This window comes from Buteo buteo, chromosome 23 (genome assembly GCF_964188355.1).
Source record: "Buteo buteo chromosome 23, bButBut1.hap1.1, whole genome shotgun sequence".
Lineage (NCBI taxonomy): Eukaryota > Metazoa > Chordata > Aves > Accipitriformes > Accipitridae > Buteo > Buteo buteo.
This window is the reverse complement of record NC_134193.1, coordinates 4952140-4964445: the sequence shown is the minus strand read 5'-3', so window position 1 is coordinate 4964445 and position 12306 is coordinate 4952140. Positions and strand designations below refer to the sequence as shown.

Genomic DNA, 12306 nt, shown 5'->3' with positions numbered 1-12306 from the left:
CTAGGTACCATCCACCCACCTGCCCACATTTACAGTCCTTGCTCTAGGATGGCCAAATGCCTTAGAACACCACTGTGATGTGCAGGGGTCACCCTCCCCACTCATTTATACTCCTCATCTCAAAGAAAAGGCACCTATAAAAGCAGAAAGAGCCATTGTGGGTGAACTACTCATGACCTTCAAAAAGAAGGAGTGGCACAAGTGAATTCCATACAAACACAGCAACTCAGTTACCCATGGCAGAAAATTGTTCGTTTGTGTGAATAAGAGTTGGGGAGAGGGAAAAGCCAAGCGCTTGTTACCAGAGTCTGTGAGCATCACAAAGCCATCACTGCCATCGCTGTCCACAGACAGCCCATCCTCGGGGCCGCTCCCATCCACAGATGTGGTGTCAAAGGAATGTTGGGATGCTGTCCTCTTCATGGAGAAGAAACGCATTCGGCTGCTGCCACCCCCGCCTGGAGTCACTGCTCCCTCTTCTGCTTTGGGCACAGAATCCCTACCGGAAAAAAAAAAAAGCGATAAAGGTAAACAGCTTAGCCTCCAGATTATACAGATACTGGGCTGGACTCTGAACACTTGCAAGTCAGACTTCAGTGTACTTAGACCAACCCCAAGAGATGAAGATCTAACCTATCTCTAATCCAAATGATATGGAAAGAAAGGGAGCAGTCAGCCTGCATTTCCCCCCTTCCCTGCAGCCTTGCTGCTGCTATTGTGAAGCACAGGAGGATGGCCCACTCACTTGGCTGGGGGGAGAGAAAGCATTTTCTGCATGGTGGAGGTCATCTTCTCCCGGCTCAGGCTCAGAGCATCTTTTGTTATAGACATGGCTTCTTTGGTGAGGTCCATAGTCACGTGCAGAGCTTCTTTTGTGGCATCCTTTGTGATATGCAGTGCACTAGACAGCTCCACCTCTATGTTCTTCAAAGGGATGAGTTCTGCCTGGCCATTGAGAGTGACATGTCCTCTCCCCAAGGGCTGTGTGTCTGAGGTTGGGCTAGAAGGGAGGGCAGGAGGGCTCTGAGGATGGCTTCTGCTCTCTGCTGGTCTTTCTGCAACCAGGGCTTCCACAGCTTCATGTGCTTCCTCTATCAAAACTTTCTCCTCTACACTCTTACTGTGCGGAGCTGTACTCAGAGCTCCATCACTTGCAGATCTTGGGAGTCTCTCCAGCTGTACACTGGTTACACTGGTACTGGTATTTTCAATCCCACTGTCCTCTGGGACCTCTGAGGTACTGCATATTCCTTTCTCTGAACTGGTGTCTGATTTCAGCTCCTTCTCTTCAGCCGCCAGCCCCTCCTTGCTGTCTGAAGGTGAGAGTTCAGACTCGATCAGGCTTGTTGTGTCCGAGTCAAGGGATCTGGGTTCCAAGACAGACCCTGGTGCGCGGTTCATGAGTAGGGCCACTTCGGCACTATGGAACATAACTCCTACACAAGCAGACATGGGATCTAAAGGAGACCCAGTCACTTCCTGGGTATCTTGGGCCAACTGCTCCTGTAGCGTTTGCAGCACTTCTTTCATCCGGAGCAGCACCAAGTATTGGTAGTGGTTGAGCCGAACTTTGACATGAACAGATGAGGACACAAGCAGATGGATATCAGCAGAGGCTTCTACCTCTCTATTATCTACTCCATCATCAATTTCACAGTCAGATTCTCCCAAGACATCCATTGTTTCTGGGACCTTGTAGATGTTCTTCAGATCCTGGTCAGTCTTTGATCTTTGACAAACCCCATGTTCTCTGGAAAGGTTCTCATTCTTGGAGTGATTGCTAAAGCTGGCAGAAGGCTTGATTTTCAACTCGGCAGCTGCCAATTCCTGTCGCTTGGATATCTGAGCTTGCCCCCATCTCTTGGGAAGGCAGGCCCAAATGGAAAGGGGAAAAGGGTCAATAAAGTTAAGGGCTCTGCCCTTTGAGCTTTCAGCCCCCTCGAAGTCCAGGCAAAGGTCAGTGAAATTCACAGACCATAGATCTTCAGAGGCAGAGGTTTTGTGTAGTAGCTGGGGAAAGCCTGGATGCTTCTGAGGCCTGTCATCCACCTCATATGCATGGCGCAAGAAAAGGGTGTGGAGGAGGCTGAAATTGTCCTGAGACCTTGGGAACTTGGTGTAGCTGGAGTGGAAGAATTCTGAACCAGCAAATTTACGGAAGAGGCTCTGGAGGTCCTGACAGCTGCAGAAGGGAGCGTGGCGGGTGTTGGTGGCAGTCATCTCCGATGTGCAAATGCAGAGTCTCTGTGGACGATCTTGATGGTCAGTGACTTTCTTCTCCACAGGGATGTTAAGCTACACAGAGGAGAAAGACATTACAAGTAAAGTGGTGAAAAGGGAAATTAACAGAGGCTTATCCTGGCCATTTACATGGAAGGTCAGCTGTGGAATATATAAACAATTGAGAAGTCTTGGTCTCTACTAAAATCCCAAGAGCTGGACTAGACCCTCAATTTATCCCTATCTGAAAAATTAAATAAAATTTAGAAACCAGGGAAGAGGAATCAGACACGAGCGAATTTGAACTGAGTTTTATTTTAGGTTCTTTCGCCATCCATCACTATGCAGCAGCTCAACATACAACATCCACTTTGATCTTTCTCTGCAAGGACCTATTATACTTTCAGACCTTTAAGCCTCCTCACAGACTGCTAACAAAGGTAGTCAATGACAAACACTATAGGACATCAGTGCAGCAGACCCACTGGGAATGCTATGAGAGTCATAGGGGTTTCCAAAGGCCAGAAAACAACTTTTGACTACTTGAACCATCAATTTCTCCTTGAAACTGTTTTCATAAATACTGACTTGCCTGCCTATTCAGGACTAGAACTCAAGCACCTGTTTTGCTGCCCATAGATCAAAACAAAACTAACACAAGTGGTGGACAGAAGAAAGCTAGAGAAAGGCAGAGGTTTTGTTTTCTCATTCTGGATTCCAGCTATGTCTTGGTCTCATGTTCCTTCCACAACAGAGAGGGAGGAAAGGAACACTGAAGACTGGGAAAGGAAGAAAATGAATAGTACCTTCAGTTGGAAGCCATCCAGTCGAACATCGACATGCTCGTCATGCTTGCCCGAGTCCTCCAGCTTGTAGATAGCTTTGAACTGCTCCAAGCTGCGATAAAGATCCAGACAGAAGAGGTTTATCCAGAGCACGCTTGCTGTATCCAGCGTAAGCATCAGGCCATTCAGCTGTACATACAGGTTTGGGCATGGAACTAGAATGAAACAGAATCGAGACAGATTAATAATAGTAGAAAAGGCACTCCAGGTGGTCTGCAGCTCAGTGTATAACCTGCACTGACAATGCCAATGCAGAGGGCTTCAACACCCACTGGAAGACGGATCTCTTGATGAAAGGGAGAAGCTGTGGTGCACCAGAGAAACAAGGTGTTCCAGGTCTCACATCAAGCCAACTGCAGAGCACCCAAAGCACCCTACAGTCCGACTCCACTGCTAATCAATAGGGCAGAACTCCAAGAGCTGGGTAGATATTAGCTCCTTCAATACATTCCTGGATACGTTACTTTGCAAGCACAACTTTGCCTCCACATTTTGCACCAGGCAAACTCTATCCCACTTTCCCACAGGAAAAAAAAAATTAGAAAGGCAAACATCAGAAAACTAAACAAAAATGGACACCCAGAGAATAGTAACAGGGTTAACACACCTAAAGAATTAAGAGTTGATTGATTCTTTAAGAAACTTATGAAAGAAGGTGCTAACCTTGGTGTATTACCTGGAAAGTCCTGATTGTCTGGGAAGTAATACTCTGTGAATTCAATATGGATTGCAGAGACCTGATCGGGAAGTTTGAACAATTTTCTACTACATGAAAGCAAGGTGGAGGGTTTCTTACTTTGTTGACCAGCTGTAGAAACCTGTAAACACAATGGCATGCAGTTGTGCAGAATTCAGATTTGGCAAAACAAAGTGTCCCAGTAACCCTGCAGTCTCCCATATTCAATCCATCTCATTTACATATCAAACATACTGTGCTTTCAAGTAAAAATAAAACTTTTTTCTACCTGCTAATATTGCCAACTCCTCTCCTTTGAGGAAATTTAGTTCTTTATGTCTCCTGTCACTGCTAGTAAGAGCCATGACAATCAGAATTAGGCAATGTGAATAAACAGAACTGAAATCTGTTATAGCTTTCTTCAAGATTAACAGCATACTGGTGAGTTCATCATAGTATCTGGTACCAACTATGCTCTTGCAATGGTTACAGGGTATATGGATGTAGGGCCTCATCCAGTCTAGTGATGCTTTCTGTCCTGGGTCAGAAAGCATGACATAAGACTTATTCCTTCTCTGCCAAAAATCCATATCCTCACTAACTTCTCAAATGCATGAAATCTTTTACCCTGGGCCTGCCTAACACTTGATGGAAGTTTAGATGTGAACAGACACGGAGTGCAGAAACTCTGTGGTTATGCATGCAATTTCCTCTGAACATGAAAATTATCAGCAGTTCATACTTGGTTTGTAAGTTTTACATGCAACATAACAATGGCATTTGGGTTCTCTGGCCAGAGTTTTGGTTGTCTTGGATGACATAGTATTTGCATGATTTATTTCAATCATATCAGATTAAATTTCTTTTTTAAAAACGACATGAACATCTCCAGACACTGCTCAAATCCCTACCTGGTGAACATCCAAGTCATCCACTCGAACTACCATACAGCTGGATCGAAGCCGGTTCCAGGGAGGGTGCCGGAGTCGCGGCAAACTTGTGGGAGGTACACGGCCTTTCTCTAAGGGACTTTTATGAGGACTCAAAGAAGTATCTGTGGGGATGGAAAAGCAGAACCAGCAGGGTTTTACTCATCTCCTTTGCAGCAAACTTAACCATCAATACCAACACTTATGTGCTTACAGAGGAGAATTAAAAGCCACCAAATTAGGAACAGATGGGCAGAGCTAGGCAGGAAAACAAACTTAGGACTTTTGAAGGAAGACCACTGTGAAAGATGAGTCTGCGCTGTAGCAAGAGAACACATTCTTCAGGCAGGCTTTAAGTATTTAATTTACTCCTTATACACTCACTTACAGAGCAACTCAATAAATAAGCTAGGAAAGTGACCACTGCAGTCTGTCCGTTCTTGTTGCAGTGTTATTTCAGTATGATAGCCACTTTCCTTTGCCATTATATTTATCATTTTTAGTGTGCTATGATTTCTGCACCAAGAAATCAGCCTGCTAAATTGGGGAAAGGTAACTAGAGATGTTGCTGGATGGAGCAAAATTGTTATCATCTCCTGCTTTAGTACGAGTTTTATCAAATACCATTACCTGGTTTCCTTCTGAAGGGGGAAAGTGGAGTCCTGGCAAATGCAGGGTCCATTTCTTCATAAAGCTTCTCGATCTTGCTTTGAAATTCACTGACCAACTTCTTTGCCCACTGTCCCCGTGTTTCCATTGCTTCACTGTACCTCACCCAATGCTTGCAGGCATCTCCTGCACGAAAGCAAACACCCTGGCTTTAAAAATGAGGTTCCTGGATACACACAACCCTCCTGTGCCCCTCAAATGTATGCAAATCTGTACAGCATTCCTCTTTATTGATATCAGATCTGGAATATGCAGTATGCAGCATACCAAGTGCTTGTGAAACAAGTGCAGGCTTTCACACAACAGAGCTTGTCCTACCAGCAAGTGTTCCAAATTCAAGTGTTGGGAAAAACGCCAATGTCACTTTTCCTTGATTCTTCAGTGGACCACAAACAGATTTTCTCCTTGGATACATCCTATAACCCTTCCAAATTGATTAGGCACATGTAAGAACCAGATCCAGAGCTTAAGCAACTGAAAAGGAATCCGAAGTTTCAACTTTACGTCTTTACAACAGACCACAATTTATTTCTTTCTTTGTACTTTGCCAGCAACTTGTCAGTCATCCACCGGCAGATAAGTCAGATTAACCCTGCCCATGAGGATTTAAGTCCCAAGTCCTTTGTGTAGCTTCTCTTCCAGTCCTGCCTGAAACCATATAGCATCACTGTTCTTCAAATTCTTTTTTATCCCCCTGCTCAAGCTGGGAGGCTGCATGATCCCCTACCTGCCCTGTGGAAAGGATAATAGTCAAAAGCCATCCTCCTGAAGGTCAGCTGCATGGCACCTCCCAGCATCCCATGCTTCAAAGCACCTGTGGAAAACAGAACAAAGAAAACCATGATCGGCTCTGCAATCCAAGTCCTGATCCAGGAGAATTCAGAACAACATTGCTTTGATTGCCACCACTGATTGATTGTCACTGTGGCCAGTATTAGGGTACCATCTTTTAGAAAGCTGTATCAAAATGACCTAGGCAAGGAAAAGGAACGTAACTGAATGTAACAGGACAACAGCTTATATCGTAAGAACCAGACCTAGAATCTCAAATACCAAAATGCGAGATCTCATTGCTTCCCAGGGCCCTATCAATTACACTTCCCGCTACAACAACCAGCGCTTGTGTTTCCAACACTAAGATGTTGATAACAGCAGCTCAAGAGACAGTGATACACAGACCAATTAAAAAAATATCTGGAATAGTGATGGACGTGGGTAGGAGAATTTTTTTTTTTTTAAAGGGTAGATGTGTAAAAACAAACAGAACAACTTGGATCAGAGATGGCTCTACAGAGCAGGGGGGACATTTGCCTCAAAAGAGAAAAAAGTACTTAGAAGTATATCTCAGTAGAGGGGAGCTAGAAGTAAAACAGATACTAGTTATCACAACCTTGCTTGAAAAGAACATGGTAGGCAGGGGAATGTTCTGTCCAAGGTGGCAAAGAATCCTTGTAGCTATGCTACTGTCAATGTCCTGAATGCTGTCAAAACATTTTCTCACACGTGGAGTGATCATGCTTTATTCCCATTGCTCAATACCAGATTGTTCCTAGAGCATATCCTCTACCACTTCAACCAGGTCACTGGCAACCACGACCACTGATGGACTTCCCCATGTTTGTCCCATGGAGCCAAGAAAGATTTTTCCAATACCTAGTTCAGACAGACAGAACTGATCTCTCCATCAGCCTGAACAACTGCCTGTTGCCTCACTGGGAAACAGTAACATGAAAGATACTTTTTTTCAAGAGGAAAATCCTCCTTCAAGACAGAAAATTGATGACTTGATTAATGTTTTCCTCCTGCAGTGTCCTCCTGATGCTACTCTCAGTTACCTGACTCTCGAGTGTGGCTGTCATCGCAGATATGCAGATCCAAGTGTGAGATGAGGAGGTGGTACGATGACTCTTTCATATCATACTTATCAAAGTATTGACCAATGCTACTTGCATTCGGGCTGACTCCGAATGGCTGAGACCAGGACTGCTGAGTACTTGGAGCAGGCGGTGTGATCTATTAGAGAGAGACAAGCTCAGTAAGAACTAATAGAAAAAAGAAAGAAAAATCAAAAGAAAAGAAAAAAAAAAAGAGATGTTATAATACAATTAAAAACAACTCATGCAATCTTCCAAGCCTGCAAGGCACCAACTTATAGAAATTTAATTGGGAGTCCAGAAGTCTGGATTCTTTCCTATGTTCTCATGAGCAAAACTCTTTGTGTGTGGTTCTGCCTCCTCTACATCAAGCTACCAGTCACTTACCTTGAAATACGCTTTAAGACTCCTGGACAAAAAGGGCTAAGTATCCCTGACTCCCCCTTCTATGTAATCTCACTGCACTACGTGCATAACCCTCCTTCCCCAGAGCTTCCACCACCAGCAGCAATATTCCTCTACCCTCATCCTTGTCCCAGAAAACATCTTTTGTCCTCTGCCCTCACGTATTTACTCTGTGACATGCATCAAAGAATTACTCAGCACAGTATTTTCAAAACAAAGAAAGTGGTAAGGGAAGTTGAAGGTTACTGGCAGAAGCAGTTGTTCTAAGGTTTTCATACACTGTTAAGCTATATGCAAACCAAAGAACAATTGCAAAAATCAAGAGCTCTCTCCAGAGTATTAGGAAGAAAAAAAGAACCCCCAAAACAACAGTGAAATTGGATGCCAATGTTTTCCCTTGGGCATCACAGCTCGCTATGGTTTTATGTCATAATTTATTAAACCAGAGTCCCTTCCCCAGGCTTACACAGATTGTCATTCAGAGGCAGAAAAGATTATTTCTAGAACATATTTATTGCTTATTCCCAAACCAAATCCTTGTGGGACCCTCTGCAACTTTCCATGTGCCAGCCAAATTTGGAAAGCCATGCAACTTAACACCACTTTTTCCCTGCCATCAGACAGAATCTAGCCTGTAACTATGTATGAACGTTTTCTAATACTTATTGGCAATGAATCCAACTCCTTTGGTCATGTCATTACCCAACAATAGCCCACAATCGACGCAATGCTGACCTGACACCAGGTAAGCCTACCAGATCCTGTCAAGGAGATGCTCTGTGAGCAAGGGTGAGATGCCACACAAACAGAAGCAGTCTCTTTCACCTTGACTTTTCCTTTTTCCTGGCAGACCAACATCCAAATCACGACTCACTCACCTGTACAGACTCTGGTGCCAAGCTTTTCCTCTGCTGGGCAGACTTCTCCATGGCTTCACTCAGAGACTCTGCATATTTCATCATTGCTTTCAGCTGAGAGTCTGTGAGCACCCAGAGCAGGTCATCAAGGAGAAACATCAGCTTAGATGCCATCACATTGCAATCTTTGGTCTGAAACAGCAAGGAGGAGTCAGGGACTTTAACAATTGCAACCACATACATACATTCCTCATAGTACACAGAAGCGGTAGCAGAAACAAGAGATGCTGCTCTGAAACTGAGAAGTTAACTTATCTGGTGGATGTCCACAGTACCTCCTCTGAGAGGAAAGTAGTCAAAACTACAAATTGCTTGCTAGTTTACAGAAAAAAAAAAAAAAAAAAGGTTTAGTTTTGGTTGGTTTTTTTTATCATCACATTTCCATTGACAGCTAAAAATAAGGTTACCAGGCATTAATCTCCCACTAAAGAGATGACAGCTCTCCTTTGGATGTTCCAACAGATTTAAAAACTTGCTCCATACATGTTAACCTCCCCTGGGAAATAAACTGCTTTGACATTTGGTAAGAACACAGCTGTCTCCAATAGACAACACAGAGTGATATAGCAGCTTGGGTTCAACATTTGTGAAGGAAAAGAACGGTTGCTGAGGAACGTGGGAAGAAATATGCATCATACTGCACCAGGCAGCGAGACTGCATCCTGCAAAGTATGGAGGAAACTCTCACCCTTCTCTTGAGAGAGATCTGGATCCTCCCCTGGTTGGTAATAAGTCTCAGAGGAGTAGTAACAGGATCCTGATCGCCATTGTCAGTGGCATCTGCTTCTATCCGAAGTGTCTGCCAGGTGAGCTCTTTGAACGTCAAAACCTACCAAGAAGGAGAAAAATAGGAAACTGTTGAGATTTTCAACAACTTCAAGGATTAAACTAAATGCTTAAAGATGTGGAATGAAACAAGGCCACAGAAAGTCATTCAATGCACTTTTCTTTTTGTACTGATCCCAGTACAAAAACAAAATCCTGCCCCAGGTAACATCTGACCCCCTCTCTCACACCAAGTTTAAAACCAGCCAAACCACAAGGGCATTCAGAGCTTCTCCAGTTTCATTCTCTCAGAGGAGCTCAGAGAAAGCTCTGAACACAAGTCAGCTCTCAGCCACCCTGTTCCAGCAAACAGTAGGGAAGCTCACGGAGGTTCCCTACCATCACTGTACAAGAATTCAGACAACAGCCTGATTACCCTAGAGGACTGGGGTAGCATGAGTGCCACTCTTCTGTGCACATTATGACAGGTAACGTAAGACAACTCCTTACCTCTCCTCTCTGTGGATCAGTAATGCGGGTGAGTCGCAAGTCACTCTGTTGCCAGTTTGGGTTGACACTGTAGCCTTGAAGCTGCCATAGCTCAAAAGAAGCATGAAAGGCCTTGGAGTGAATCTTGATGGTGATGGAATTGACAACAATAAACATCCCCTCCACGACCTTTTCAGCAAAGCCATATTCACTGCAAAGAGAAGATCCCTCAAAGTCATCACCTGTTACCACAAGAGGCCCAGCAGAGGTAGGGCTACACAGAGAAAGACCCCAAGGTTTATAAGCAATATTAGAACCACTTAAACCTGAGTACAGAGAGGCCAATGGTTAACCATAGAGAACAACAGCCACCTATACCCCAGTAGCATGTCAGAAAGAAACCACAGGGCTCAGGGACTGACCTCTGACCTGCAGCAAGAGCAATGGGAGACTGTCCGTTGGGTGGCCGAGGCTCTTCACATGTTCGCATCTCTACTTCCACTTTATCCAGGTACTGTAAAGACAGAACATGGGAGCGATAAATACAAGACCGAGACTCAAAGTCAGTCTGCCAGCCTTAGATTTGAGACTCTAGGGCAGGGATAACCAAGCTCTGGAGTCTCCTGACTCTCCAAGAGTCTCATGTATTAAAGCTCCCATACCATCAGTGCCAGGAATATTGGGTAATCCAAATCCTCAGAAGTGGAGGGGAAAACAAACAACAACAACCAGGCACAAGGTTGCCCTGGACTTCACCAAGAGCTCAGCCCAGCTCCATGTGGGTCTCATGGGAGGTCACTCATCGCCCAACAGGACTATTCTCAGAACTCCCCTTCCCCCATGTGCTAAGGGCCTAGAGGATTTAGGTCAAATGAAAATTTGAGTATGCACTTCAGTTTCCCTTTACAGAATTTTTCTCAAGTAGGAGAGATTAAAAAGACTGAGGAAGAAAAGGAATGAACAAGAGAAGAAACATTACCAGGCAGATAGGGTGTGTTTTCAGCTTTGTCCACTGGATCTGAAACAATAAAGTTGAGGTTACAAGAGTTATCTTCATATTGGAAAGTTTGCAAAATTGCAGGAAACCATCTGAGCCCAAAGTTTGAGCCCCATTTCTCTGAGAAACAACCACAGTGACAATCCATCCTATCTTACCAAATCCAGGTCGAACAGGCTCACAGAGACAAGTGAAAAGACATTCCAGCCACCAGACCTATAAATCCAACTTCGCTTTTGGATCTCACACATCATCACAAGTAATAGATATTCTGCAGGTCAAATTCTCATTTTTCATATTCCTTTATGGGGAATGTTCTTGTCCTTAAAGAGTTTATAGTTAATTGCTGCTGTTACTGGAAGTCAGGTAACTCTTTAAAAAACTGTGCACAAACCAAAAAGATCCATTTTATTTTCTTACAGCAACACTTATCTGCAGTTCTTGTAGGAGGGAGAACAAATGTTTGTTACTAAATTAAGCAGATCCGACTCTAAAAACAGAGTGGATCAGATGAGCAAGACAGGCTCATCTTATTGTCATTTGGCAGAGTAGAACCATATTTCTTTTATAGCAAGTCTTTTTGATATACTAAAAACTTTTGCATTCATTTAATGCAACTATGGTTAGTACCAACTGAGATTAAACAATCGGGCATTTCATATGAACTGAAAAAAATCAATTTTTTGCTCTAAAAAGCACAAGGAAGAAGAATTTGTAAAAGAGTTCAGTGTGCAAAAGTGCAAGTGCATGCACAATTTCAGCGATTATGTATGTAAATGGATAACTGTGGGCATAAAGGCTGAGTGCAGAGAGTGCAGCTTTTCACATGCACTAATCACGCATTTCTTACAAATTGCATTTTCAACAAATAAGACTTAAGTTCAATTTATTTTTACAATACCTCACAGCACAATTACGCTTTCAGAGAATGGCACGCCATTTCTCTCTGCTTCCTATTCTTGTTGGAGGTCTATGTTACTTCTTTAGCATTAAAAAAAAACTCAGTGGGGATGAGGGAAGACACAGAATAACTCCTCCGCTATCAAAATAGCAGGGAAATGGGAGGGAATGACCAGAGAGGTCTGTAAAATCCTAAGTGACATGGAAGTGATGAACAGGGAACAATTGTTCACTATTTCTTCCAATAACAGTACCAGGAGGGTATCAACTAAAACTAACATACACAGGATTGATAGAAGCAAAAGCAGATGTAGTTAAGCTGTGAAATTCTTTGCCATAGCACACTCTGGATGTTAAATAAGTGGGTCCGGAAAGAATCTGGGCAAATTCCTGGAAATTCATCAATGGCTATTAAATACAAACACCACACTGCTGGCTTGACAAGTCACCTGAAGGCGAGGAAAGACCACAGCACACTTCTCCTATGCTTCTCTCAGCATCCTCTACCAGCTGCTGCCAGCCACCATCAGGAGCAGAGTGCTTGGCAAAGGCAGCCTTTGGTGAAACCTGCTGTGGCTATCTCATAGCATTCAATCAGCAAATATCACACCTAAAGCACA

General features: G+C 43.7%; 1 protein-coding gene across 1 annotated transcript in view; it reads right to left on the bottom strand.

The window, feature by feature from the left end:
* The window catches only part of BLTP3A (bridge-like lipid transfer protein family member 3A), a 35510-nt gene that overhangs the window by 8966 nt on the left and 14238 nt on the right, over positions 1-12306 (bottom strand). Inside the window, exons 3-15 of the mRNA XM_075055928.1 lie at positions 10769-10807; positions 10212-10303; positions 9811-10000; positions 9224-9364; positions 8497-8667; positions 7175-7352; positions 6067-6153; positions 5301-5465; positions 4653-4795; positions 3742-3883; positions 3027-3220; positions 746-2295; positions 303-499 (exon numbers count right to left, since the gene is read on the bottom strand). Coding sequence (XP_074912029.1) covers positions 303-499; positions 746-2295; positions 3027-3220; positions 3742-3883; positions 4653-4795; positions 5301-5465; positions 6067-6153; positions 7175-7352; positions 8497-8667; positions 9224-9364; positions 9811-10000; positions 10212-10303; positions 10769-10807 — 3289 coding nt within the window. The remainder of the gene's footprint in view (positions 1-302; positions 500-745; positions 2296-3026; positions 3221-3741; positions 3884-4652; positions 4796-5300; positions 5466-6066; positions 6154-7174; positions 7353-8496; positions 8668-9223; positions 9365-9810; positions 10001-10211; positions 10304-10768; positions 10808-12306) is intronic.